The sequence below is a fragment of the Danio rerio genome, chromosome 6 (assembly GCF_052040795.2).
Source record: "Danio rerio strain M-AB ecotype USA chromosome 6, GRCz13ab, whole genome shotgun sequence".
In the NCBI taxonomy this organism is placed as follows: Eukaryota; Metazoa; Chordata; class Actinopteri; order Cypriniformes; family Danionidae; genus Danio; species Danio rerio.
This window is the reverse complement of record NC_141026.1, coordinates 52,560,954-52,586,526: the sequence shown is the minus strand read 5'-3', so window position 1 is coordinate 52,586,526 and position 25,573 is coordinate 52,560,954. Positions and strand designations below refer to the sequence as shown.

Genomic DNA, 25,573 nt, shown 5'->3' with positions numbered 1-25,573 from the left:
AATATGCGTTCTTCAGCGGTCTTGCGTCCTCGTGTTCTCATGCAACGTCATCATCAGCTGCCTAAGTTCAGTTCCAATACTCAAGACCGCAAGTACGGAGGACGCGTGAAACTTCCCGGATGTGTTCTTGATATCGAGGACTCAACGATGCAGACTTGAGCACCAAACTCACTCTGGATGTCCCAGAAGTCATTGCGGCTGGAGGTAGGAAGCACTGCATTTTATTTAGATTTATTATTAAAGTTCAGAGATATCACTTATTTACATCAGGAGTTTCCCTAAATGAAACGGTGAAAGTAAACATTACCATGGACATCTTAATAAAGGAATAAACACATTAAGGGTGTTTGTTTGCCAAAATTTGTTTTAAAATCTGTTTTATTTTTATTGTGCAATATATATTTATAATGTTTTTATGCAAAGTATATATTTTGAAAAGGGGAAAAACAATAAATCGTTGTATGAAGGCTGTAATGTTTAAATAATTTACCATTTAAAACACGTGAAGGTCACATGACCATCAGGAAGAACGCAGCATCTCAATTCTCAAAGGACGCGTTCTCTGCCCTCGCAGTCTCCTGAGTTCGTTCTTCCGAGGACACTTAGCAAGACCGGTCTCCACAAGAACACAAGTCCGTTCTCTGCGTTCTTGGAATTGAGAAACAGCTATTGTATAATGATGGTTTGTTCTGTAGACTATAGAAAAAATATATTGCTTAAGAGGGCCAATAATACTGACCTTAAAATGTTTTTTTTTTATTTTTTATTTGAACCTTTTATTCTAGCTGAAATTAAGCAAATAAGACTCTCTCCAGAAGAACAAATATCATAGGAAATAACATTAAAAATTTCTTGCTCCGTTAAACATCAGTTGGAAAATATTGTTCATGAGCAAATCTAGCAAAACTGTCAAAAATATGTAATAAACTTGCAATGAGTTCAAGCATAGGGATGATTTGATAAGGGTTGGACTCACTTTTGCCTTCAGAACTGCCTTAATCCTTCATGGCGTAGATTTAGCAAGGTACTGGAAAAATTTCTTAGAGATTTTAGTCCATATAGACATAATAGCTTCACGCAGTTGCTGCAGATATGTCGGCTGCACATTTATGATACGAATCTCCCATTCCACCACATCCCAAAGGTGCTCGATTGAATTGAGAACTGGTGACTGTGGAGGCTATTTGAGTACAGTGAGAGTATACAGAGTACATGTTCAAGAAACCAGTCTGAGTTGATTTACACCTTTTGACATGGTGCGTTATATTTCTGGAAGTAGCGATCAGAACATATGTACACTGTGGTCATAAAGGGATGGACATGGTCAGCAAAAAACACTCAGGTAGGCTGTGGCGTTGACACAATGCTCAGTTGGTACTAATGGGCCCAAAGTGTGTCAAGAAAATATCCCCCATTCCATTATACCACCACCACCAGCCTAAACCATTGATACAAGACAGGATGGGTCTATGCTTTCATGTTGTTCATGCCAAATGCTGAACCTACAGTACCATACCAATGTTTCAGCAGAAATCGAGACTCGTCAGACCAGGCAACCTTTTTCCAATCTTCTGTTGTCTGATTGGGGTGAGCCTGTGTAATTTGTAGCCTCAGTTTTCTGTTCTTAGCTGAAAGGAGTGGGACCCGGTGTACTCTTCTGCTGCAGTTCTCTGTAAACCCTAGAGATGGTTCTGCGTGAAAATCCCAGTAGATCAGCAGTTTCTGAAATACTCAGATCAACCCGTCACAATCATGCCACGTTCAAATTCACTTAAATCACCTTTCTTCCTCGTTCTGATGCTCGGTTTGAACTGCAGCAGATCATCTTGACCATGGCTGTTTCTCAATTCCAAGAACGCAGAGAACGGACTTGTGTTCTTGTGGAGACCGGTCTTGCCTGGTGTCCTCGGAAGAACGAACTCAGGAGACTGCGAGGGCAGAGAACGCGTCCTTTGAGAATTGAGATGCTGCGTTCTTCCTGATGGTCAAATGACATTCACGTGTTTTAAATGGTAAATTATTTAAACATTACAGCCTTCATACAACGATTTACTGTTTTTCACCTTTTCAAAATATATACTTTGGATAAAAACATTATAAATATATATTGCACAATAAAAATAAAACAGATTTTAATACGAATTTCAGCAAACAAACACCCTTAATGTGTTATTCCTTTATTAAGATGTCCATGGTTTTGTTTACTTTCACCGTTTCATTTAGGGAAACTCCTGATGTAAATAAGTGATATCTCTGAACTTTAATAATAAATCTAAATAAAATGCAGCACTTCCCACCTCCAGCCGCAATGACTTCTGGGACTTCCAGAGCGAGTTTGGTGCTCAAGTCTGCATCGTTGCGTCCTCGATATCAGGAACATATCCGGGAAGTTTCACGCGTCCTCCGTACTTGCGGTCTTGAGTATTGGAACTGAACTTAGGCAGCTGATGATGACGTTGCACGAGAACACGAGAACGCAAGACCACTGAAGAACGCATATTGAGAAACAGCCCATGTCTACATGCCCAAATGCATTGAGTTGCTTCCATATGATTGGCTGATTAGAAATATGCGTTATCCAGCAGTTGGACAGGTGTACCTAATAAAGTGGCCGGTGAGTATAGATTACCCTAGCAACCACTTAACAACACCTTAACAATCGCCCAGAACACTTTGCAATTACCTAACTTTACAACAACCTAGCAAACAACAAATGTAACAGCACCCTGAGCAACCAGAGCTGCGTGGGTCTGTCTAACGTGATGTACAGTTTAGCTAAAAACACAGAGGCTCAGCGGTGGCTTGACTGATACAGATGGTTTCATGTTGTTTATATCCATAACTTTATGATGGTAAAGTAAATGAGCTATGATAGAATGGTTAGGAGATGATGCTATTTTCATCCAAACTGCCTTTTTTTGGTCACCCAGATTTTCTCAAGGCTTCCATCTTCAGGCTTGTTGGTCATTCGCAGACCACACATGCTGGAAGGACGCTGGAATTACAGCAAAACAAGGGCAGAGCGGCCTGTGTAAGCTGTTTTTCCTTGAAGTAATTAAAAATGTCACTCAAGGCCTTCATTATCTAGCCATAGACTTTCCTAATGAAAGGTATGGGAATGCATAGTTGCGGAAAAAAATAAAGGCTTATATAATCACATATGTAATGAAATAAAAACAAATTATACAATTCTAAAACGTTGTATGTGAACGCAAAGCTAAAATCAAATCATAAATGTTAATGTTGATCCTTAATAAGATGTTTGAGAATGATTATATTATATTATATTATATTATTATTATATTATATTATATTATATTATAATATATTATATTATATATTATATTATATTATTGTTATTATATTATTGTTATTTTAATATTGTTATTTTATTATTGTTATGTTATACTATATTATATTATATTATTGTTATATTATATTATATTATATTATATTATATTATATTATATTATATTATATTATATTATATTATATTAAATTATATAATTTTCTGTGGCTTTTCATTGTGCATTTCAATGAGAGGTGTGAAAATGCTTAATTAAAATAAAATAAAGCATGAATATTAATGTTTTTGTTATTGTGTTTGATTGAATCGCTGTATTAAATCAAATTAAATAAAATCAATGCATTTTCTGTGGTTTATATAACCCCACATGTAATGAAATGAAAACAAATGATACAATTTTAAAGCATGTGGGAATGCAAAGCTAAAATCAAACAAAGCTTAAACGTTAATGCTGATTACTAATGAAATGTTTGAGAACACATGAATTAAACTAAATTCAAAGCATGCTCTGATTTTAAAGGTGCATTTTAATCGGAGTAGGAATGCTTGGTTAAAATCAAATAAAGCATGTTTTATAAATTTTCATGTTGTTTTTATGGTGTTTTTCTCTGTATTTCAGCTCCTGACCATACTATTTTCTAATCACTTTCATAATATAAAGATCCTCTGATGTTCTACAAATCTAAAATCAATAAAATAAAGGAGAATAAAATCCTAAAAAAAAAATGAATGCATAAATTCAATCAAATTAATTCACTCATTTTCTTTTTTGGCTTAGTCCCTTTATTAATATGGGGTCGCCACAGAGGAATGAACTGCCAACTCATCCAGCACGTGTATTAGGCAGCGGATGCACTTCCAGCTGCAACCCATCTCTGGGAAACATCCATCCATACAGACTCATTTACACTCATAGACTACAGACAATTTAGCCAACCCAATTCACCTGTACCGCATGTCTTTGGACTGTAAGGGAAAACCGGAGTATGCGAACACATTAACCAGATGCCCTTCCAGCTGTAGGGGAAACCAGAGCACCCGGAGGAAACCCACGCGAACGCAGGGAGAACATGCAAACTCCACACAGAAACGCCAACTGAGCCAAGGTTCGAACCAGCGACCCAGCGACCTTCTTGCTGTGAGGCAACAGCACTACCTACTGCGCCACTGCCTCGCCCATAACTTCACCCAGAATTAAATTAAATTAAATTAAATTAAAAATTAAATTTTTACATTGTTTTTATTGTTTTCTTCTGTATTTCAGCTCCTGACCATACTCTCTTCTAATAACTTTCAGAATTTAAAGAACTCGTGATGTTCTGAAAAGCTAAAATCAAACAAAGTTGAATAAAAGTTAACATTGATCCCAAATTGAATGCATCAATAAAATAAAATTTAATTATAATATGTAAAATATAAATAAATAAATAAAATAAAATAAATAAAATAAATAAAAAATAAATCATAGTCAGTGGATTTTAATTGTGCATTTTAATGGGAGATGTGGAAATGCATAGTTAAAATAAAAAAGCATAAATTTTATGTTTGTTATTGTGTTGTTATTGGTGTTTTTGTCTGTATTAAATGAAATAAAAATTGAAGCTGTTTCTCTGGATTTTAATGGTGCATTCAAACTGTATGTGTAAATGCATAGTTAAAATTAGTAAAGCATAAATTTTAATGTTTCTTTATTGTGCTTTTTGTCTGTATTTCAGCTCCTGACAATAACAAACAATGACCAGCACTTTCATAACATAAAGAGATCCTGTGATATTCTGCTAAACATCTCCTATTGTGTCCTGCAGAGGAAATAAGGCCAAATGGCATTATGGTAAGTGAATTATGACAGGATTTGCAGTTCCGGCTGAAATGTTAAAGTGTGCTATTAAAGAACCTCCTATGTATGCAAGAAAAAGGTTTATCCGTTTCCCCACATGATCCTGCAGTTGTGATTCTCTGTATCATGAGCACACTGTGATCCTCCCGCCTCTGAGTAGCCGTTGTTTCTTCATGTACAGTATGTACAGTATGTCTCTGTGCTTCTGTGAGTTTTCCCGGACTGAGGGGCCACGTGCCTGGACACACACCCTCTCCTCTGATTGGCTGGAGAGGGGTTGTTTTCTCCGCCCCCCTGTTTTGAACCGCTCACATACATGCAGAAAAGTGTTTCTTCAGCTGAACTGGAGAGAGCTGAGTTTCTAGGAAAAGCCTCACAGAATGTCTCCGTCCTGGGCAATGTTTAACAGGTGCCCGAGCTGACCAACAAAAACAGCGCTGGGAAACTCACTGACTCCAGCTCAAGCTGCTGGATCCAGCCTTTGTGTTTTAGAAACAAAGAGGGAGAAAAGAGGGCATCATGGAAATAATAGACTAGTGCAGAGTCTCTTGAATTCCATTGAAGACGTGGTAACATCAGAGTCTTAATCAAGTCATTCATCGTACTAAATGTTGAGGAATGAGCTTTAATGCATTCATTTTTACCAGCAAAATGACATTTTATAGTTAAATCAGGTAGAAATGTTTTTTAAAAGACAAAGAAAAGTTTTTTAAAAGTTTTTTAAAAAGAGGCTACTAGTTTTATATCGCCTTTAAAAGCATTTTAAAAGCACCAAAAAACTTTGCAACCACACAGCAAGGAGGAAAATTCTGATTTTAAAAAGTATTTAAAAAATATATTTTAATTATTTTAAATTTTCTTACCCTACCTAACTTAACCGTAAAAAATTACCTATGGTTTACCTGTGTTCATTTAAACTGTACACACACAAATACACATATACACTACCTGACTAAAGTCTTGTCGTCGATTTCAGTTGTAAGTGCAACAAATAATAACTTGAGTTCAAGTTGATTATTTGGAAAAGTGGCTGAAGGTCGATTTCTCTGATTAATCATCTGTTGAACTGCATCCCAATTATCACAAATACTTCAGAAGACCTACTGGAACCCGCATTGACCCAAGAATTTCACAGACATAAGTCAAGTTTGGTGAAGAAAAACATCATGGTTTGGGGTTACATTCAGTATAGGGGAGTGATCCGCAGAGTGGATGGCAACATCAACAGCCTGAGGTATCAAGACATTTGTGCTGCACATTACATTACAAACTACAGTAGAGGGCAAATTCTTCTGCAGGATAGGGCTCCTGCTCATACTTCAGCCTCCACATCAAAGTTCCTGAAAGCAAAGAAGGTCAAGGTGCTCTAGGATTGGCCAGCCCAGTCACCACATATGAACATTATTGAGCATGTCTGGGGTAAGATGAAGGAGGAGGCATTGAAGATGAATCCAAAGTATCTTGATGAACTCTGGGAGTCCTGCAAGAACGCTTTCTTTGCCATTCCAGATGACTTTATTAATAAGTTATTTGAGCCATTGCAGAGATGTATGAATGCAGTCCTTCAGGCTCATAGGAGTCAGACACAATATTCATTCTGTTTCCACTACAGCTAGACTTTATATTCTATACTGTACATTATTTCTGTTAAGTGACAAGACTTTTGTCCAAGCAAAGTCAGACCTTACTGTCCTAAATAAATAGTTAAAAATCAAGGCATGATCATATTTTATTTCGTTAAAATAAGTCTAATCTAGAGGCTTTTGCCTTTCATATAAGCCACTTCTGATACCAAATGATCAACTAGAAGTCAAGTTATTATTTGTTGTTCCTAAATCTTGGATAGGCGACAAGACTTTTCAGGTAGTGTATATATACGCAAACAATAAACCATAATATTAAAATATATACAACAAAAACTAATTTCTATACATTTACTAAGAAACTTTAATTGTGAAAAATGTGATGATAAGTAATTATAAAAATAGTTTATTTAATAATTTTAAATATTAAACCGACCTACGTTACCCAACCACCTTAACATGACCTTGACAAATATGGATTTTATTACTTAATTTAAACTGATATACTTGTATTTACATACAGTTCATGTCAGAATTATTTGCCCCCCTTTCATTTTTTTCCCGTTTTTAAATAAATCCTAAATAATATTTACCTGAGCAAGGACATTTTCACAGTATGTCTGATAATATTTTTTCTTCTAGAGAAAGTCTTATTTGTTTTACTTCGGCTAGAATAAAAGCAGTTTTTAATTTTTTAAAACCTATTTTAAGGTCAAATTATTAGCCCCTTTAAGCAATTTTTTTCTCCAGAACAAGCCATTGTTATACAATAACTTGCCTAATTACCCTAACCTGCCTAGTTAACCTAATTAACCTAGTTAAGCCTTTAAATGTCACTTTAAGCTGTATAGAAATGTCTTGAAAATATCTAGTAAAATATTATGTACTGTCATCATGGCAAAGATAAAATAAATCAGTTAATAAATAGAAACGAGTTATTAAAACTATTATGATTAGAAATGTGTTGAAAAAAAAATCTCCTCTCCGTTAAACAGAAATTAGGGGAAAAATAAACAGGGGGCTAATAATTCTGACTTCAACTGTATATAAATACATAAGTGCAGACTCTTGACAAGGATGTATCTGTCTAGTATGCATGTATCCAGAACATTTGTTTTTGCATGCTTACAATGCATGGCTGTGCATTCAACTGTTTCTTAAACTCTGTACTCTAGTGTTACATAACCACACACACACACACTCTTGATGAAGTGTGGAAGTGTCTCTGAGGTGGCGTGCAGAACAGCGATTACATTGACATGCAGTTATAATTAGTTAGAAACAGCAACTGCTCCTGCATTCATTCTCTCACACGCTCTCCCTTTTCCTCTTCTCCCCCCTCACACACCTTGACCCACCGTGGGATTAAAGCCTGAGAGGGAAGGGGGCTGAACCACCACAACAATTCCCCTGAAGAGGCGCTGGTCAGACCCCTGCAGATCTGGCTGACAGAGCGAGACCTCCGGCTGTCATGAGCCATTAACCTGCCAGAGACTCCAGGGAACACACACTCTGATGGAGGGGCGCACAAAAAAACAGGTTTCTTTAGCTGAGAGCCAATGGTTGAGTTGTATTTGTGTCATTAAAATTGAACAGAACTTATTTTAAATGAACATAATTAATAATATGCAAGCAAAGCATTTCTCTAGACAAATTTCCATCATGCTTAACATTTCCAACACACAGTATTGTGCAATAGTCTTAACAGTTTTTGTTGGTTTAAAACTTTACAAAACTGTATCCATAATCTTTTTCAGTCTTTTTATTAAAATAAACATGAAAGTAAAATAATCATAAACATAAAATAAGGGAAACACTCACACAAAATGGCATATTATTGCAATATTGCAGCCCAAACCATCACTGATCTACTTCAATGCTTTACTCTGGGGATGCAAGAGTCTGGGTGGTATGCTTCTTTGGGGCATCTCCACACCGTAACTCTCCCGGGAAAAAATTGAAGGTGGAGTCATCAGATTTCCGTTGCTTTTTTGTTTATTTATTTGTTTTATATCATATTCAGAGTTATCTTTTTCTTTCCTAATGTTTTAGTTTACAATATTGTGGAATGGTTAGTTTTTCATTAGGTTATGTTTATGTTTGTTACTAGTTTAAATCTATATATGGACTTAAAATTCCAAACAACAACAACAACAACAACAGAAAAAGGAAATATTGGCTGCACATGTTAACATCTCGTTCTAAAAGAATACTCACACTAAAACTCACTTTTAAACCGAAAATAGCAATAATTATGACACTTCCTGTTATTTTAATGATGCATTTGACAGTTTCATATATTGCGGTTAATTTTAATGATCAACTAATTTTAATATTGCTGTGATTTTTAACATTATTTTATCGGTCTCACCACATTACATGACTTGTTTGATGGAAATATTTTAATTTCTTTTGACCAACTGACCAATAATTATAACATTCTGCCACAAGATTTTTTTCAGTACCTGCAACTAAGAGACTTTGTGAAAAAGACACTACAATACTCGAAAATCAGAACATTTCAGTTGTGGAAAAACAGCTTTTTTCATACAGAGACAATTCTGCAAGCTGTTTCTACAAAGTCCTCAAGGATTGTGGTTCTTTAAGTATGGGCTCCTTAAAAGAGACTTGGGAACGGACCCTTGATATACAGATCACAGATGATCAATGGGAGGAACCTTGGAAAAATCCAATGTCCTTAAGTGAATATAACAGAGTTAAAGCAATGCAACTGAAAATTCTACAGCAAGCTCACATCTCTCTCTTACAGAGGGACAAGTTTTAAGAGGAGTTGTCACCAATGTGTCTGAAATGTAAAAGCGAGCAAGGAAACCTTGTTCATTGTTTCTGGCTTTGCAGGGAAATTCAAAAGTTCTGGGCCATGATTGAACAAGAAATTAATGTTATTATCTATTAATATTGGTTTTGACTCCACACATTTGCTGCTTGAGATATACGACAAGATTAATATGAACAAACATTAAAAAACAATTTGCAAGTTCCTGACGTTTTGTGCAAGAAAATGTATTCTCCTGAACTGGATAGCAGACAAAACTCTTACAAAGTCTTGATGGCATAGGGTAATACTTGAATATGTACCACTGCACTAGAGGGTTGATTTAATAAGGTCAGATCTTGTGAAGGTTGTGGTGCATGAATATGCAATATCTCTAATTTTATTGATGCCCTTTTTTAACTACATATTTTTTTTCTTTCTCCCCCATGTTCTGTTCACTTTGTTGTTGTATCTGTATTGCTTAAAATGTAATAAATATATTATAAAAAACACTCTTTTATTAGTCTGCCAACAGTCAAACTATTTTAATGTAGCTTGCTACTGATGTTATTGTACGCTAGCAGTATAAAATGGTTAGCAGTATACAGTTTATCCTGTCATAATTTTACATCCTTATAATCTACTTTTACTGCTTTAATTGAGAAAGCACTATAGAAGTGACATGGAGGTGGAACAGAACATCTTTAAACCAATCTTACCCTAGTAAAACACTCATATAATCTCACCTTCGCTGCCTTTGACCAGGTCGCACACTCTGTACCAGTGTGCAAATTGCCTCCATTAAGGAAAGACTGACCTTTGAACAAATATATTGGGTGTGTGAATGTATGTGTGTGTGTCAACAGAATGATGCAAAACTCTAGAATCATGTGTAACTCATGCACACACAAACACATGTGCACCATGGCAGACCTGATCGCATTGTTGTTTTAACTATAACACTAGTTTTAATCCATTAAAGGGCATTAGAGAAGTGACAAGTGATATTTGTTCTCTCTTCACACCTCCTCATCACTTCTCTTTTCTTTTCTTTGCCTTGCATTTCTGGGTTGCTTCCTCTTTCTAAATTTGTAATTCAGAAATCTGATATGAAATATAAATCTCACCTTTTTTTTTTTTTACCCGCTAATGTGTTTCACTCGGAGAAATGAAGGGAAATAAAGCTGCCTAATTTAGCTCCCCATCAAAAAATGTTAACTATTTAAGCTTGCAGGAAGTTGAAAAAAGTAAAAGTTTTACCAACTGTAGATACAAACTACAGATTATTTATAAGATTTGACATTAAACATAATTTTTTGTGTTTGTACTATACTTCATTATTCAACAGTATAGACATTTGTGGGTTGTTTAAATTCACATGTGGGTAAAATATGGACAAACCCAATGTAACTTGAACCAGTGGCTGAGTTTGTCCTTATTTTTTTACAAAATTCAGCATTTTTCGAAGTATATGTTAACCTAACATTATATTTTGTTACGTTAAGTCAAGTTATGCTACATTAAGTGGTTATGTTACATTAAGTTATGTTAAGTTACTTTACGTTATGTTAAGTTACTTAAAGTTACGTTATTTAGGTTGTTATGTTAAGTTACGTCAAATTTTGTTACGTTGTTATGCAATATTGGTTGTTATGTTATGTTATGTTATGTTATGTTATGTTATGTTATGTTATGTTATGTTATGTTATGTGAAGTTACGTTAAGTTACAATAAGTTATGCTACGTTATGTTAAGTTATGCTACGTTGTGTTAAGTTACGTTAAATTATGATATTTTGGTTGTTACATTACGTTATGCTAAGTTGTTACGTTAAGTTATGTTACATTAAGTTATGGTTAATTACGTTATTTTGGTTGTCAAGTTACATTAAATTAGGTTATGTTGTTCTGTTACATTACGTTACGGTAAGTTATGTTATTTTGGTTGTTAAGTTATGTTACGTTATGTACTGTGAAGTTATGCCACATTAAGTTGTTAGTTACTTTAAGTTATGTTAGTTTGGTTACTAAGTTACTTTATGTTATGTTACATTAAGTTATGCTATCTTATGTTATTTTGGTTGTTAAGTTACGTTATGCTATTTTACATTAAGTTATGATAAGTTATGTTATTTTGTTTGTTATGTTACGTTAAGTTACGCTGAGCTATGTTACATTAAGTTATGATAAGTTATGTTATTTTGTTTGTTATGTTACATTAAGTTACGTTGAGCTATGTTACATTAAGTTATGGTAAGTTACATTATTTTGCTTGTCAAGTTACATTAAATAAGGCTATGTTGTTCTGTTACATTAAATTACGGTAAGTTATGTTATTTTGGTTGTTAAATTATGTTACGTTATGTACCGTTTAGTTATGCTACATTAAGTTATGTTACGGTATGTTATGTTAGTTTGGTTATTAAGTTAAGTTATGTTAAGTTATGTTATTTTGGTTATTAAGTTATGTTATGCTATGTTACATTAAGTTATGGTAACTTATATGTTATTTTGATTGTTAAGTTACGTTACATTAAGTTATAATGTTAAGTTGTAACGTAGTGTTACGTTAAGTTACATTATGCTATGTTACATTAAGTTACGGTATGTTATGTTATTTTGATTGTTAAGTTACATTACTTTTTGCTATGTTACATTAAGTTATGGTAAGTTATATTGTTTTGATTGTTAAGTTATGTTGTTACGTTACATTAAGTTGTTATGTTAAGTTGTTACGTTGCATAACATTACTTTGGTTGTTACGTTGGTATGTTAAGTTACGTTAAATAAATTATGTTAAGTTGTTACGTTAAGTTACGTTATGCTCTGTTACATTAAGTTATGGTAAGTTATGTTATTTTAATTGTTAAGTTACGTTAAGTTATGTTACATTAAGCTATTACGTTAAGTTGTTACATTGTGTTACGTTAAGTTATGGTAAGTCATGTTAATTTTGGTTGTTATATTGGTATGTTAAGTTACGTTAAATTATGTTAAGTTATGTCACCTTAAGTTACATTAAATTACGTTAAGTTATGTTATTTTGGTTATGTTACATTAAGTTAAATTATAGAATATTTAGAAATTATATTATATTATATTATATTATATTATATTATATTATATTATATTATATTATATTATATTATATTATATTATATTATATTATATTATATTATATCAGAAATGTAAATAAAACAGCGTAAATTTTATTGGTATAATATAGAACTTTATTATTATTATTATTATTATTTTCCTATAACCTATGGGATAAAGTAATTCTATTTTGATATTAATATATTCCTTTTCTTGTCATTTGTTCTAGTTTTTCAGTGTGCCCTGACCTCAGTGTGTGTGTGTGTTCGTCCATGTGCTTTAGGCCGTTGTGAATCTGACAGAGGCGTTCACCTCCAGGAGCTCAGATCTGCACCCCCGCAGTGGAGGAAGCGGCCCCGAGGAAAGGCCTCATGCTGGAGGCTCAGGGGCCCCGCGGCTCCCCAACAATCACACTTCTTGGAAGATTCCTGGAAGCTTCACTGATTAACCATTCATCTTTTTTCACGACAGCCAGCATGAACGTCACATTCACTATGAAAAAGAGTGAGTTTTCCTTTTCTTTTTTTTTTGCACGTGCACATGACTGTGATACCCGTGCAACTGACTGGTTGAACAGCATTTTGCCACCTCAGAATGTAAAAAAAAAGTAATATATTGCGTAAAGCCGTTAACATGTCAACACAAGCTTCTATCATTCCTCTGTCAGCCTGAAAGCTTTTGCGCGGAAGAATCTTTGCGACACGATTGGACATTGTGGCAGTAAATCCACATAAATTCCATTAATGTTTAAAGACACTCGATCGGCTTCTTTGCCTAATTAACCTCGCTGTGACTGAACTCTCATTATGCTCCGAGGGCACGAATAAAAGGGGGTTTAACATGCACAAAAGAATGAGGCTTCTGATGGTCAGGAAAGTGGATACAGGCTGACCTTTGGCCTTCGGGGGATTAGGCTTCATTAGGAGGCGACCCTAAAACCTCAGTCCACCCGTGTGCTCATCTCACTGGGATTACTGATCTTTGACCACAGGCTCTGTGGCCATTTACAAGCACGTTATCAACGTGTAGGGTGTGTGTGTGTTTGTACTGGTCTTAACTTTAAACAAGGCTCAAATACTAATGGTAAACATTTGATCTTTAACATTATGTGGCACTTTTAAAATAAAGGGTTGTATAATGGGGTTTTGTAGTGATTTATTTGAGGACATGTTTTTGTTCCTTAAACCTCAAAAGGACCATTTTCTATTTTTTTTTTTATTAAAAAAATGAAAATTAGTATGAAGGACTTTTTTTTCTGCATCTGAAAGATTCCACATATGTTAAAGTTCTAAATGGAACCATTAATTCCAATAAAGAACCAAAATAGTGTAATTATGTTGGCTGTTTAGTTGTGTATATGATTGGATACCAAAATATTGCAAAATGTAAAAACTGCATATAAACATGGACCAGGATTATGGTAGTTAACTATAACTGCCACTAATAATACTATAAATACCACTAAGCATTAAATTAATACACATTTCGGGTATATAGAAACACAAAAATGTTTTAAAACAATTGAAATAAATAAATATATATATATGTATATATATATATATATATATATATATATATATATATATATATATATATATATATATATATATATATATATATATATATATTATATAATTTTCACAACTTATATAATTCACAACTAATTTTGCTCTAAGTAATTAGTAATTACAGTATTGTATATCTTCACTGTAAAATGTACAGTAATTTTCACAATGCAACTTTAAAATACAGTAACATACCGCATAATTGTTCTACAGTAAAATACAGTTTATGTTACAGGTAAATACATGTTGGCGTAGCCATTTAAAAAAAAATAACAATGCACTGTTAACAATGTTCTGTAGAATCTACAGTAACTTACTGTAAATCAATTACAGCAAAATTACTGTATTTACATTTACAGCACAACTTATCTTGCTCTTTGTATTTACAGTAATGCATGTCTTTACTGTAAAATGTACAGTAATTTTAACAGTGCACCTTTAAAATAGAGTAACATACTGTATAATTGTCCTACAATAAAATACAGTTCATATTACAGTTAAATACTGTGTCATTTACAAAAATCATTTATAGTGCACTATTAACATTGTTCTGTGTAATCTACAGTAACTTACTGTAAATCAATTACAGAAAAAATACTGCATTAATATTTACAGTTCAACTTATCTTGCTCTATGTGTTTACAGTGTTGTATATATTTACTGTAAATTATACAGTAATTTTCACAATGCAACTTAAAAAAAACAAAAGCTACTGCTGCTGCATAACTGTCCTTTTAGTAAAATACTGTCATTTAACAAAATCGTTAATAGTGCACTGTTAACAAGGTCCTGTAGAATCTACAGTAAATTACTGTAAATCAATTACAGCAAAAATACTGTATTTACATTTACAGCACAAGGTATTTTGCTCTGTGTATTAACAGTGTTGCATATCTTTACTGTAAAATATACAGTAATTTTCACAATGTAACTTTAAAAAGCAATAACCTTCTGCTGCTGCATAACTGTCCTACAGTAAAATACAGCTCATATTACAGTTAAATACTGTGTAATTTACAAAAATCATTTATAGTGCACTGTTGACAATGTCCTTTAGAATCTACAGTAACTTACTCTAATTCAATTACAGCAAAAATAGTGCATTTACATCTAGGCATTTAGAGTCTTGTGTATCACCACTGTAAAATGCACTGTAAAAGAGTACTTTTAAAATGCAACTTTAAAAAACAGTAACATACTGCATAACGGTCAAAGTAAAATACAGTACAGAATAGAGTTAAATACTGTTTTTATTTACAAAAATCGTTAACAGTGTAATTATGTTTGGTGACCAAACTCTTATTTTAACTGTTAAATGCACATACAGTATATTCATTGTCTATGTTCACTGTTAACTAAACATTAACTTTAAAAAGTATATAATGTTTTATTTATTCTTATTGTCAAGAAAATGTTTCTTAAATAAAGTAAATAGAAATAATAATAGAAAATAATAAAAAACAACAAATTATGAAATTAATTAAAACTGTATGTACACGCTAATACTCACCCCAAAAAATGCTGCTAAACCACCAAAGCAAATAATATTTCAATAAAAATCATATTTACTCAATACTAAAATAACATTGATGTCTATAAATAGTTTACTTCATAAATTGTCCTTAAGCAGAAATGTTGTAAGTTGTTATGTGCATTTGGTAATTAACGCATTTGAATTAAATCCTAAATAGTATTTTTTGTAAAACATGCTCAAGTAATCTTTCATTTACACTGTAGAAAGATATTTTTTACACTGTAGGCAGGGATCTGGGGTGTGTTGAGAGTAAATCATTATGCACTTAAATTGGAATTAAGATAAAGCCACTTTGTTTCAGAATTGCAGGGAAGTTGCTTTTAATTCTTTTAAACTGTTAATCGCTGTGACAATGAGCTTTAGTTGATTCTGAGCTGATAAGATTATGTTCTAGGCTATTGTATTAAAGAGATAGTTCAACTAAACATGAAAATCTCCTTACCATTTACTCATACTCAAGTGGTTCTGAACATTTATGAGTTCCCTTTTTCCGTTAAACACAGTAGAAGATAATCTGTAGAATGTTGAGGGGAAAAACTGCCATTGACATCCATTGTAGGAACAAAATATACTATGGAAGTCAGTGGCTGTTTTTGTCTAACATTCTTCAAAATATCTTCTGTTGTGTTCATCAGAAGAAAGAAACTCTGTTAGGTTGGGAAAGGATGTGTAAATGATGACAGTTATAATTTTTGGGTGAACTGTCTCTTTAAAACCATACATTTCATCTACCTGCTGAATCAGTAAAACACTCAGTGAATGATCCATATCTGTATTATCAAGATGAAGACTTACATTACCAATCATAACATCTGTTCTTGAGAATCATTACATAACATTATGACCTGGACTGTAAAAACTACACTGAAATTTACAGTAACTTACTGGGAATTTTGGTTGCCAGTAGAACTGTATATTCACAAGCACATTGTAAATAAATAATTACAATTGTGCTGTATTTTTACATTATTATATTTTTTTTACTTACAGTGTTTTTGTAACCATAATTTCCAGTGAGTTACTGTAAATATGACAGTAAAATGTAATTATTTGTTTATAGTGTGTTTGGTAATTTACAGTCTTACAGACAACCAAAATTGCCGGTGCATTATTGTAAATTTGACAGTAAATTGTAATTAATTAACAATCTTCATATTTGCATGCATACTTGCAACCAAAATTGCAAAATAAGTTACTGTCATTTTGTCAAATTGTAATTTTTTTATTTTGTGGTGCGCTTGTTAATTTATATTCTTATTGGCAACCAAAATTGCCAGTAGGTTATTGTAAATTTGACAGTAAATTGTAATAATTTACAGTGCGCTTGAAAATTTTGTTTTATTGGCAACCAAATCTACCAGTAAGTTACTTATAACTTTTACAGTAAATTATAATTGATTAACAATGTGCTTGTAAATTTACACTCTTACTGGCAACCAAAATTGCCAGTAAGTTACTGTAAATTTGACAGTAAAATGTAATAATTTACAGTGCGCTTGAAAATTTAGTTTTACTGGCAACCAAAATTCCCAGTAACTTACAGTAAATTTGACAGTAAAATGTAATTATTTATTTATAGTGTGTTTTGTTAATTTACAGTCTTACTGACAACCAAAATTGCCAATATGTTACTGTAAATTTGTCAGTAAATTGTAATCATTTACAGTGCATTTGAAAATGTACTGTTTTATTGCAATCAAAACTGCAAGTTAGTTGTAAATTTGACAGTAAATTGTAATTAATTAACAATGTTCTTATTTACTTGCAACCAAAATTGCCAATAAGTTACTGTCAATTTTACAGTAAATTGTTATTATTTATTTACTGTGCACTCATTAATTTACAGTCTTACTGGCAATCAAAATTGCCAGTTAGTAACTGTAAATTTGACAGTAAATTCTATAATTTACAGTGCGCTTGAAAATTTAGTTTTGTTGGCTACCAAAATTGTCAATAAGTTACTGTAAATTTTACAATTCATTTTAACAGTGTATTTCATCAGATGAAAATTAAATAGTGGACAATTTTTGTGATGTTCTTAAGACAGTCCCATTTTAATTTAGTTATATTTCAGTGGGGAAAATAAGTATTGAATGTATCATTATTTTTCATTGGAGGAATATTTCTAAATGAGCTGCAGACTTGGAATTAAACCAAAAATTTGGTAAAAACCCGAACGATAAAAGCATAAAAATATTTAAAAAAAAAAAATCAGAAAGTACTGAACTACTGAAACTTATTTAATACTTCATATAATTTGCTTTTTTTGGTGATGAGAGCTTAAAGACACTTCTCATATGAAGAATGAAATCACAGGCATTGCTCAGGTGTGAGTTTCTCACAGACTTCAACAGTGTGTAAAAATCTTGATGGTTCTGTGGGCCTCGTCTATCAAGATTTCAGCTGCTGTCTGGGCTTTCACTGCCTTTCTATACCTCCCTTTCTTCATGTGTTTAATACTTTTTTCTTGTCTCATTTCATTTTATGACACATAACTTCATTTGTAATAAAATTAGATTTGTTTTCTTTTTAAATATGGATTTCTTTGGTTGTTACTAACATCCAAGGAAAATTTCAAGTCAAAGCACCTTTAGAAATATGTTTTCTGAGAAAAATGGTGACGTGTACAATACTTATTTCCCCGCTGTATGTATTTCAGAGTGTAGTATGATATATAGTGAGAGAAAATGTTTGATTCAATTTTTTTCAGTGGTTATTGAATTGTGTCAAGCAATTGCTTTATGACAGGTAGTTAGAAAGGGAGAGGTTGTGAAAGCTTTTGATAAGATTGCAAAACAACATGCAACCGATGAATCATGCGCAATAATGTGCATAAATAGGTCAATTGTGATTACATGTTTTGCTTATGGAAGTAATTGCCCTGAAGCTTTTAGGGATACATTTGGTCAAATGACTCTCTCTATCATGATACTGTTGTTCAGTGAATCAAAATACTTAGAACAATTGCTTTGTTTTGTTTTCAGTGATTTGTTTCAAGGTCAGCAGGGTTCATTGCTGTTTTATATGAACAAAAACTAATGAACTTTCTTTATAATATATTTTGTTCATACAGGTTTTCACAATGAAAGGGTTTGAGTATATGATGACATGATTTACATTTTTTGGGTGAACAATACTTATTTAAAACCCCAACTTTTTACTTATGTAAAAGCTAGGGATGCTTCGATCAGGATTTTTGCAGCCGTTACCGAATACCAAATCCTTTTCATGGTGATCGGCCGATACTGAAAATCGATTCTGATGCTTCAAGCTTTATAATGCGTAAAGCACATTTTCAGTCTAAGTATGGACTTAAATAGAGATCTTGCCTTACCTAAGAGAATAAATTAAAGATGTTGCATGCAATTCCTTAAACACGTCACTTATAACCATTTAGTGTGGACATGTCATGGTCAGAAGCAGCTTTACAGAACAAAATAGATAAAACAGATTTAAAATTTGGCAAGAAAAATCACTAATAAAGCGATCTGAAAACATTGCAAATCACAGAAGAAGAATTCAACATGTCTCAGGAAGTTTGGAGTGCATAAAAAGTTAAAATGGACATCTATAAATTCATTCCTTCTTTACTAAGGCCCCGTTTACACTAGTGCGTTTTAGTTTTAAAACGGCGTTGTAGAATGAACACGATCCGCGTCCACACTCGCGTTTTACCCAGCGTTTCTGAACAGCTCTCCGTCCACACCAAAACGCTGAAAACGCACATCACGTGACCACACAGACACTCTCGGGCAAGCGCTCCAGCATTTCTACCCAGATGAGAGCTCTGCTTGTCGGACTGCTCATCAAGCATCTCCCGCTGGATCTAATTTCACTATATTTGCTAAACGTGATATTTCATTCATGTTGTTGTCTTTATCTAACGACATAGGCCAATTCCCTGACTTTGGTCATTGGAATCTATTAAGTTACTTGTTCACGGGTAACATGTTTTGGTTAAGCGCAAAGATAAGTTAATGATTAATCCAGGTACATTGACTGATCGCTTGCCTTTATTTCCTACAATGTATAAACTTATTGTATGCTTTATAATTATCGATTATTAAAACTGATATTCAGCAAAAGAGAGGGTGTGTTTCGTATTTTCACTGAAATTGAAAGGAGGCAGTTGTTATAGGCTCCGTTTTGTTATAAATATCCACACAGTGAAGATGACGCTCATATATGCAGCACGACGCCTCAACATTTCTGCTGTCTGTTAAGTTGCTAATATTAAAATGAAAATAGGCAGTTCCTTAAATCATGTTTACATTTTATTGTTGAGAAAGTGAAACAACGTAGCCAAGGTGATGTGAATGAAGTTATAAAGTACACTGTTCCCTTTGAAGATTTACCCGTGTCCTAAGTATGTTTTCCATATCAAACTGAAAAGGGGGAGACTGCAGTCTTGATCAAACTTGCGAAATCTTAACTTACAAGAAGAGGATGCGAGACTAAACTGTGTGTGGGCTACTTAATATTGAGGAAAAGCCCCAATCAGATAGGCGAACGTTTGCAGCCCCGCCTCCGTTTTCAGATGTCTCCGTCTTTCCCCATCCACACTGAGACGGAGCAGCAGCATTTTAGAATGGAAACGGCCTTTCCAGCGTTTTCGAAAAGCTCCATTTTCGGCGCTCGAGAACTCCGGCGTAGTGTGGACGGATGGCGTAACCGTAGCAAAACTTATGCGTTTTCAAACTAAAACGCACTAGTGTAAATGGGGCCTAAGAGGAAATAAACAGGTCCTGGGCTTGACATTAACTTTTTTGATCACCAGCCACTGTGGCTAGTAGTTTTCCATTGTTACTAGCCACTCGCCATTTTCACTAGCCACTAGCCATGATGCAGCGCACATGGGTAATGTAAGGCCAATTAATAATCTGTTCAAAGAATGGTTAAAGTGAAAGCAACAATAACTGCCGCTGCTTACAAAGAATTTTGAGCCCTTGAAGGACAGTGCATGCACGAGCATCGCACTAGTTTCGTTTCCAGGCATGGTTGCTTTGAATGAGGAAACGGCACAGGAGCTTTTAAACACTCGCACGCATCAAATCATCTGTGCGCGTGTAACCCCACCAGTCCTACGTCACCCAACCCATTCCAGGCTGGTATTGAACCGGCGACCTTCCGCATGGTAGTTGGTTGCTCTACCAAGGAGGCTAAAGCCTGTCGCGTCTGTTGCTAGAGCACCTTTAGAGGTCAGAGGAGGGAGGTTTACCTGAACAGCAACTACTAGCTGGCCTCCGTTACACTTACTCCCCTAAACTTCACCCATACGGGTCACGGCACCAATGTGACCCAACCGCTCCTACGCTCCGAGCTGGTATCGAACCAGCAACCTTCCGCATGGGAGTCGGTCAGAGGTCAGAGAAGTGAGGTTTACCTGCACAGCACCTGGCCTCCGTTACATGCGCGACACTAAAGCCCTCGTCAGTGATTGAGGAAAGCCTGTCTCTCTGTGCATGTGATCCTCTTATTCATTATTCACCTGCTTTCTTTTGCTACTGCGAAAAGCTGTTTTTGTCAGTCGTGCTGCTTCTAGATTCTAAGATCACATTTGGTCATAAACTAACAGTCTAATCTGTAGTGACGACGAGCCAGCACTAGCAATTTAAAAATTAGTTTCAGTTAGCCAAAGTGGCTAGTGGGAGTGGCTGTCTGTGGGTGTGGTGTTAATGTAAAGCTCTGAATAGGTCCACAAACTACTGCATATTAAAATAAGTAAATACAAGAAGTTATACTATTAAATATTCAAGTTAAAACTCTTTTAGTTTTTTTTTTCTTTCTAATTTTTCCAGCCAGGATTTAATGAACTTGAAATATTGTTGAAAACAGAACATTCACTTCTGATATGTTAAAAGATTTCAATTCTTATGTGTCCTCTGCTTGTAAACTCAGTTTGCAAACAAACATTTGTGATCAGTTCATGAGATCGGCCAGATTGGCGAGTACTGATCGAGTCATTAAATTTGATTATAAGCCAATACCGATCTCTGGCTGATCAATCAGAGCAAGTACTTTGTAACTGCTTTCAGGTTGTTCAGACACATTATATCATGGCTTGTTGTTTTAAAAAAATGCTTGACAAATTAAACCATTTAGGTTTTAAAATTAGTTTAAAAGTCCCGTAAAGTGCTTTGAAAGATGCATTTTATTTGATGTTTGACGTAATCTCAACTGAAACATAGAGAGAGGGCGGGACATAGTGTAGCCTCTCCTTTTTATGAAAGCATCTTGAAGGAGGCGAAAAAATTAAATTAATTCATTTATTCATTTTCTTTTCTGGTTAGTCCCTTTATTAATCAGGGGTTGCCACGGCGCAATGAACCGCCAACTTATTCAGCATATGTTTTACACAGAGGATTCCCTTCCAGCCGCAACCCATCACTAGGAAACACCCATACACTCTTGCATTCACACACATACACTATAGTCAGTTTTAACTCATTAAATTCACAATTGAGTCTTTAGACTGTGGGGGAAACCGGAGGACCCGGAGGAAACCCACGCCAACACTGGGAGAATATGCAAGCTCCACTCAGAAATGAAAAACTGACCCAGCCGAGGCTTGAATCAGCGACCTTCTTGCTGTGGGGCGATCGTGCTACCCACTGCAAGAAGGTCGCTTCCTCCAGAAAAAAAGAAAAAATAAATTAGTTAAAAAATGTATTTTAGTTTAATGGGACCTTTAAATTAGCAAAAAACCTCTGACTGGGTGGAACCCTCAGCTACAAAAATCTATAGAGCAGCTCTGAATTTTATTAAAATCTGTACAAAAGGCTGAGACGTAAAGATACATTTCTTCACCTTCCACTTAATTCAAATGAGTTTTTTTTTCTTCTGTGACACACAAAGATGATATTTTGAAGACTTTTGGAAACAAATATTATACCATGATGAATATCAGCCCCATTTTCCATGCTCAAGTTAGCAATTAAAAATCTAAAATTATTTAAATAAAGCATAAATGCTATTCATTCTTCTATTAATTTACATTTAGTTAAAACTTTTATTTAGTTAAGACTGAGTTTGACTGAACTACTCGATTGAAAGATGTACTTCAAGAAGTTTGTTATTTGTTCAAACTATTTATTTAAAATGAGCTGAAACGACACAGGGGTGGCGCAGTGGGTAGCGATGTCGCCTCACAGCAAGATGGTCGTTGGTTCGAGCCTCAGCTGGTTTCTATGTGGAGTTTGCATGTTCTCCCCATGCTCGCGTGGGTTTCCCCCGGGTGCTCCATTTTCCCCCATGCGTTATAGGTAAATTGAGCAAGCTAAATTGTCTGTAATGTATGTGTGTGAATGTTTCCCAGTGATGGGTTGCAGCTGGAAGGGCATCTGCTGCGTAAAACATGTGCTGGATAAGTTGGCGGGTTTTTCTGCTGTTGCGACCCCAGAATAATAAAGGGACTAAGCCGAAAAGAAAATGAATGAATGAATAAAAAGTCTTTTTTGGGACAACTCAATTGTTTTAAGTTCAATCTACTTAAATTTGTAAAAACTGAAGTAACTTAATTCCTTCATGCTGTCCCAACACAAAGCGATTGTGTGGAACACAGCATATTTTGCAGTCAAAGGGTGACAATTTCAAGTCAGTTGAACATAATGCAATCATGTTCAAATGAGAAATCGCCACAATGACATTCATTTAGAATGAATTATTTAGGTGAAGAGAGTAGCCATTGACTTCCATTGTATTTTCTTCTCGCACCACAGAAGTCAATGGCTTCCCGTTTCCAACATTCTTCAGTTTATCTTCTTTTGTGCTCAACAGAAGAAAGAAACTCATTAAGGTGATTAAATCATTGATTTTTGATTGAACAACCCCTTTAAGTAAATGTGTTTGTTCCAAATGGCCTCTTTGAGATGCTCTCTATTGCAAGCTGAGTTTAGTTGTGGTGTTTTCTAATGGTGGTTGTGAGCGCAGGGTAGATGTGCTGGGGAATTGCCTAACTTTAGCCCTGTGGTTTGTGCGTGGTGTGTCTTCATAAATCATGCGCTGAACACACACATGCATTGATCTCAAACCGTCCCCAAAATACTTTCCCAGCTCCACACATGCATCAGGGTGATGGTGGTCTTCAACCAGGCCCAGAGGGTGAATCCCAGCCTCAAACCCAAACCTCACACCTGTCCTTGTCCAGCAATGCCAAATCCTCACGCGTCGGGAAACGTGTCCATTTCACCGGCTGTTTGGGATTTTTGTGCCGAGCCCTCGAGCGCTTCACTGACAGCTACTTTTTAAAAAGTGTTTTCAGAAAACTGAATGTCTCAAAAACTAATTTATGTGTCAATCACTTACATAATTCCCAAGAAATACCTCGTTGTCAATTATTTTTGTCCAAAATGCTTTCATAAGTGAAACTTTTGGGTTTTAAGTAATAAAAATGTTTTTCTACTTAACGTTTTTGTCATGTTTTGTGTACAAATGTCTGAAAATTCTTAAATCAAGAAGCATTTTGCAGACAAGTAAAAAATATATATATATTTTTAGAATTAATATTTCAAAATTAACTGAGTTTTTTCCAAAAATCAAGCAAACAAGTAATCTGCCAACAGGATAAGCAAAAAGCTAAAACAAGATTAGTTTGCTTATCCCATTGGGAGATTAGTTTAAAAAAAATTTCAATTAATTTTGACTTAATATTTCTGAAAACAGGACAATCATTTTTGCTTGTCTAAAAAATGCTTCTTGATTTAAAGATTTAAAAAAAAATATTTGGACTAGAAACAAACAAAAAAAAAACAAGAGATGCAACGATTAACCGATTTCACTATTGAATAATCTTAAAGGCACCTCAACAGCATGGTACAGAACAAAACTGCTGCCACTAAACAAAGTTATGCCAACTGTGCGCTAGTTTAATGTTTCGAGCTTGTACACAATATGCACAAACACTTGATTAAAGGCTTATTTTAACTATGGCTGAGGCTATAACTAAGGGCCATTCATATATCCCATCTTTTTTACGCATATTGGCAGCGGCGTGCAGATGGCACGCAAGCGGCCGATAGACTCACGCAGGGGCGCCGCTAGTAATAATAAAATACAATTAATAGGTACACTGTAAAAAAATCTGTAATTTTACGGTTTATTTCTGGCAGCTCTGGTGCCGGGAAAAAAAAAACTTAAAATAACGGACATTAAATTACAGAAATTTACCAGAAATTTTTATTTAAGGAAATTTCTATAATTTATTGTCCTATATTACACTGAACATTTCTGTAATTTAATATCCGTTATTATACAGTACATTTCTGTAGTTTAATTTCTGATATTATACGGTAAATATCTGTTATTTAATATCCATTATTATACGTTAAATATCTGTAATTTAATATCTGATATTATCTGGTACATTTCTGTAATATAATATTCATTATTATACGATACATTTCTGTAATTTAATATCTGATATTATACGGTAAATTTCTGTAATTTAATATCTAAAATTATACGGTACATTTCTGTAATTTAATATCTGATATTATACGGTAAATATCTGTAATTTAATATCTAATATTATACGGTAAATTTCTGTAATTTAATATCTGATATTATGCTGTAAATTTCTGTAATTTAATATCTGATATTATACGGTAAATTTCTGTAATTTAATATCTAATGTTATACGGTAAATATCTGTAATTTAATATCTAATATTATATGGTAAATTTCTGTAATTTAATATCTGATATTATACGGTAAATATCTGTGATTTAATATCTGATATTATACAGTAAATTTCTGTAATTTAATATCTGATATTATACAGTAAATTTCTGTAATTTAATATCTAATGTTATACGGTAAATATCTGTAATTTAATATCTAATATTATACGGTAAATATCTGTAATTTAATATCTAATAT

The 25,573-nt window shown here is 33.9% G+C and overlaps 1 protein-coding gene across 13 annotated transcripts in view; it reads left to right on the top strand.

Moving 5' to 3' along the window:
- The window catches only part of LOC147836503 (uncharacterized), a 149,560-nt gene that overhangs the window by 79,555 nt on the left and 44,432 nt on the right, over positions 1 to 25,573 (top strand). For 7 of the 13 annotated variants that reach the window (XR_015494208.1, XR_015494210.1, XR_015494206.1 and 4 more), the window contains 3 exons: positions 5,023 to 5,138; positions 8,099 to 8,266; positions 12,882 to 13,102. Coding sequence is in view for 1 of the 13 variants with exons in the window: in XM_087258097.1 (XP_087114223.1) it covers positions 5,023 to 5,121 (99 nt within the window). In the remaining 12 variants the exon portion in view is untranslated. Of the gene's footprint in view, positions 1 to 2,930; positions 3,032 to 5,022; positions 5,139 to 8,098; positions 12,314 to 12,881; positions 13,103 to 25,573 lie in introns of those variants that run through there. The other 6 variants (XR_015494211.1, XR_015494200.1, XR_015494214.1 and 3 more) reach the window with 3 other exon arrangements.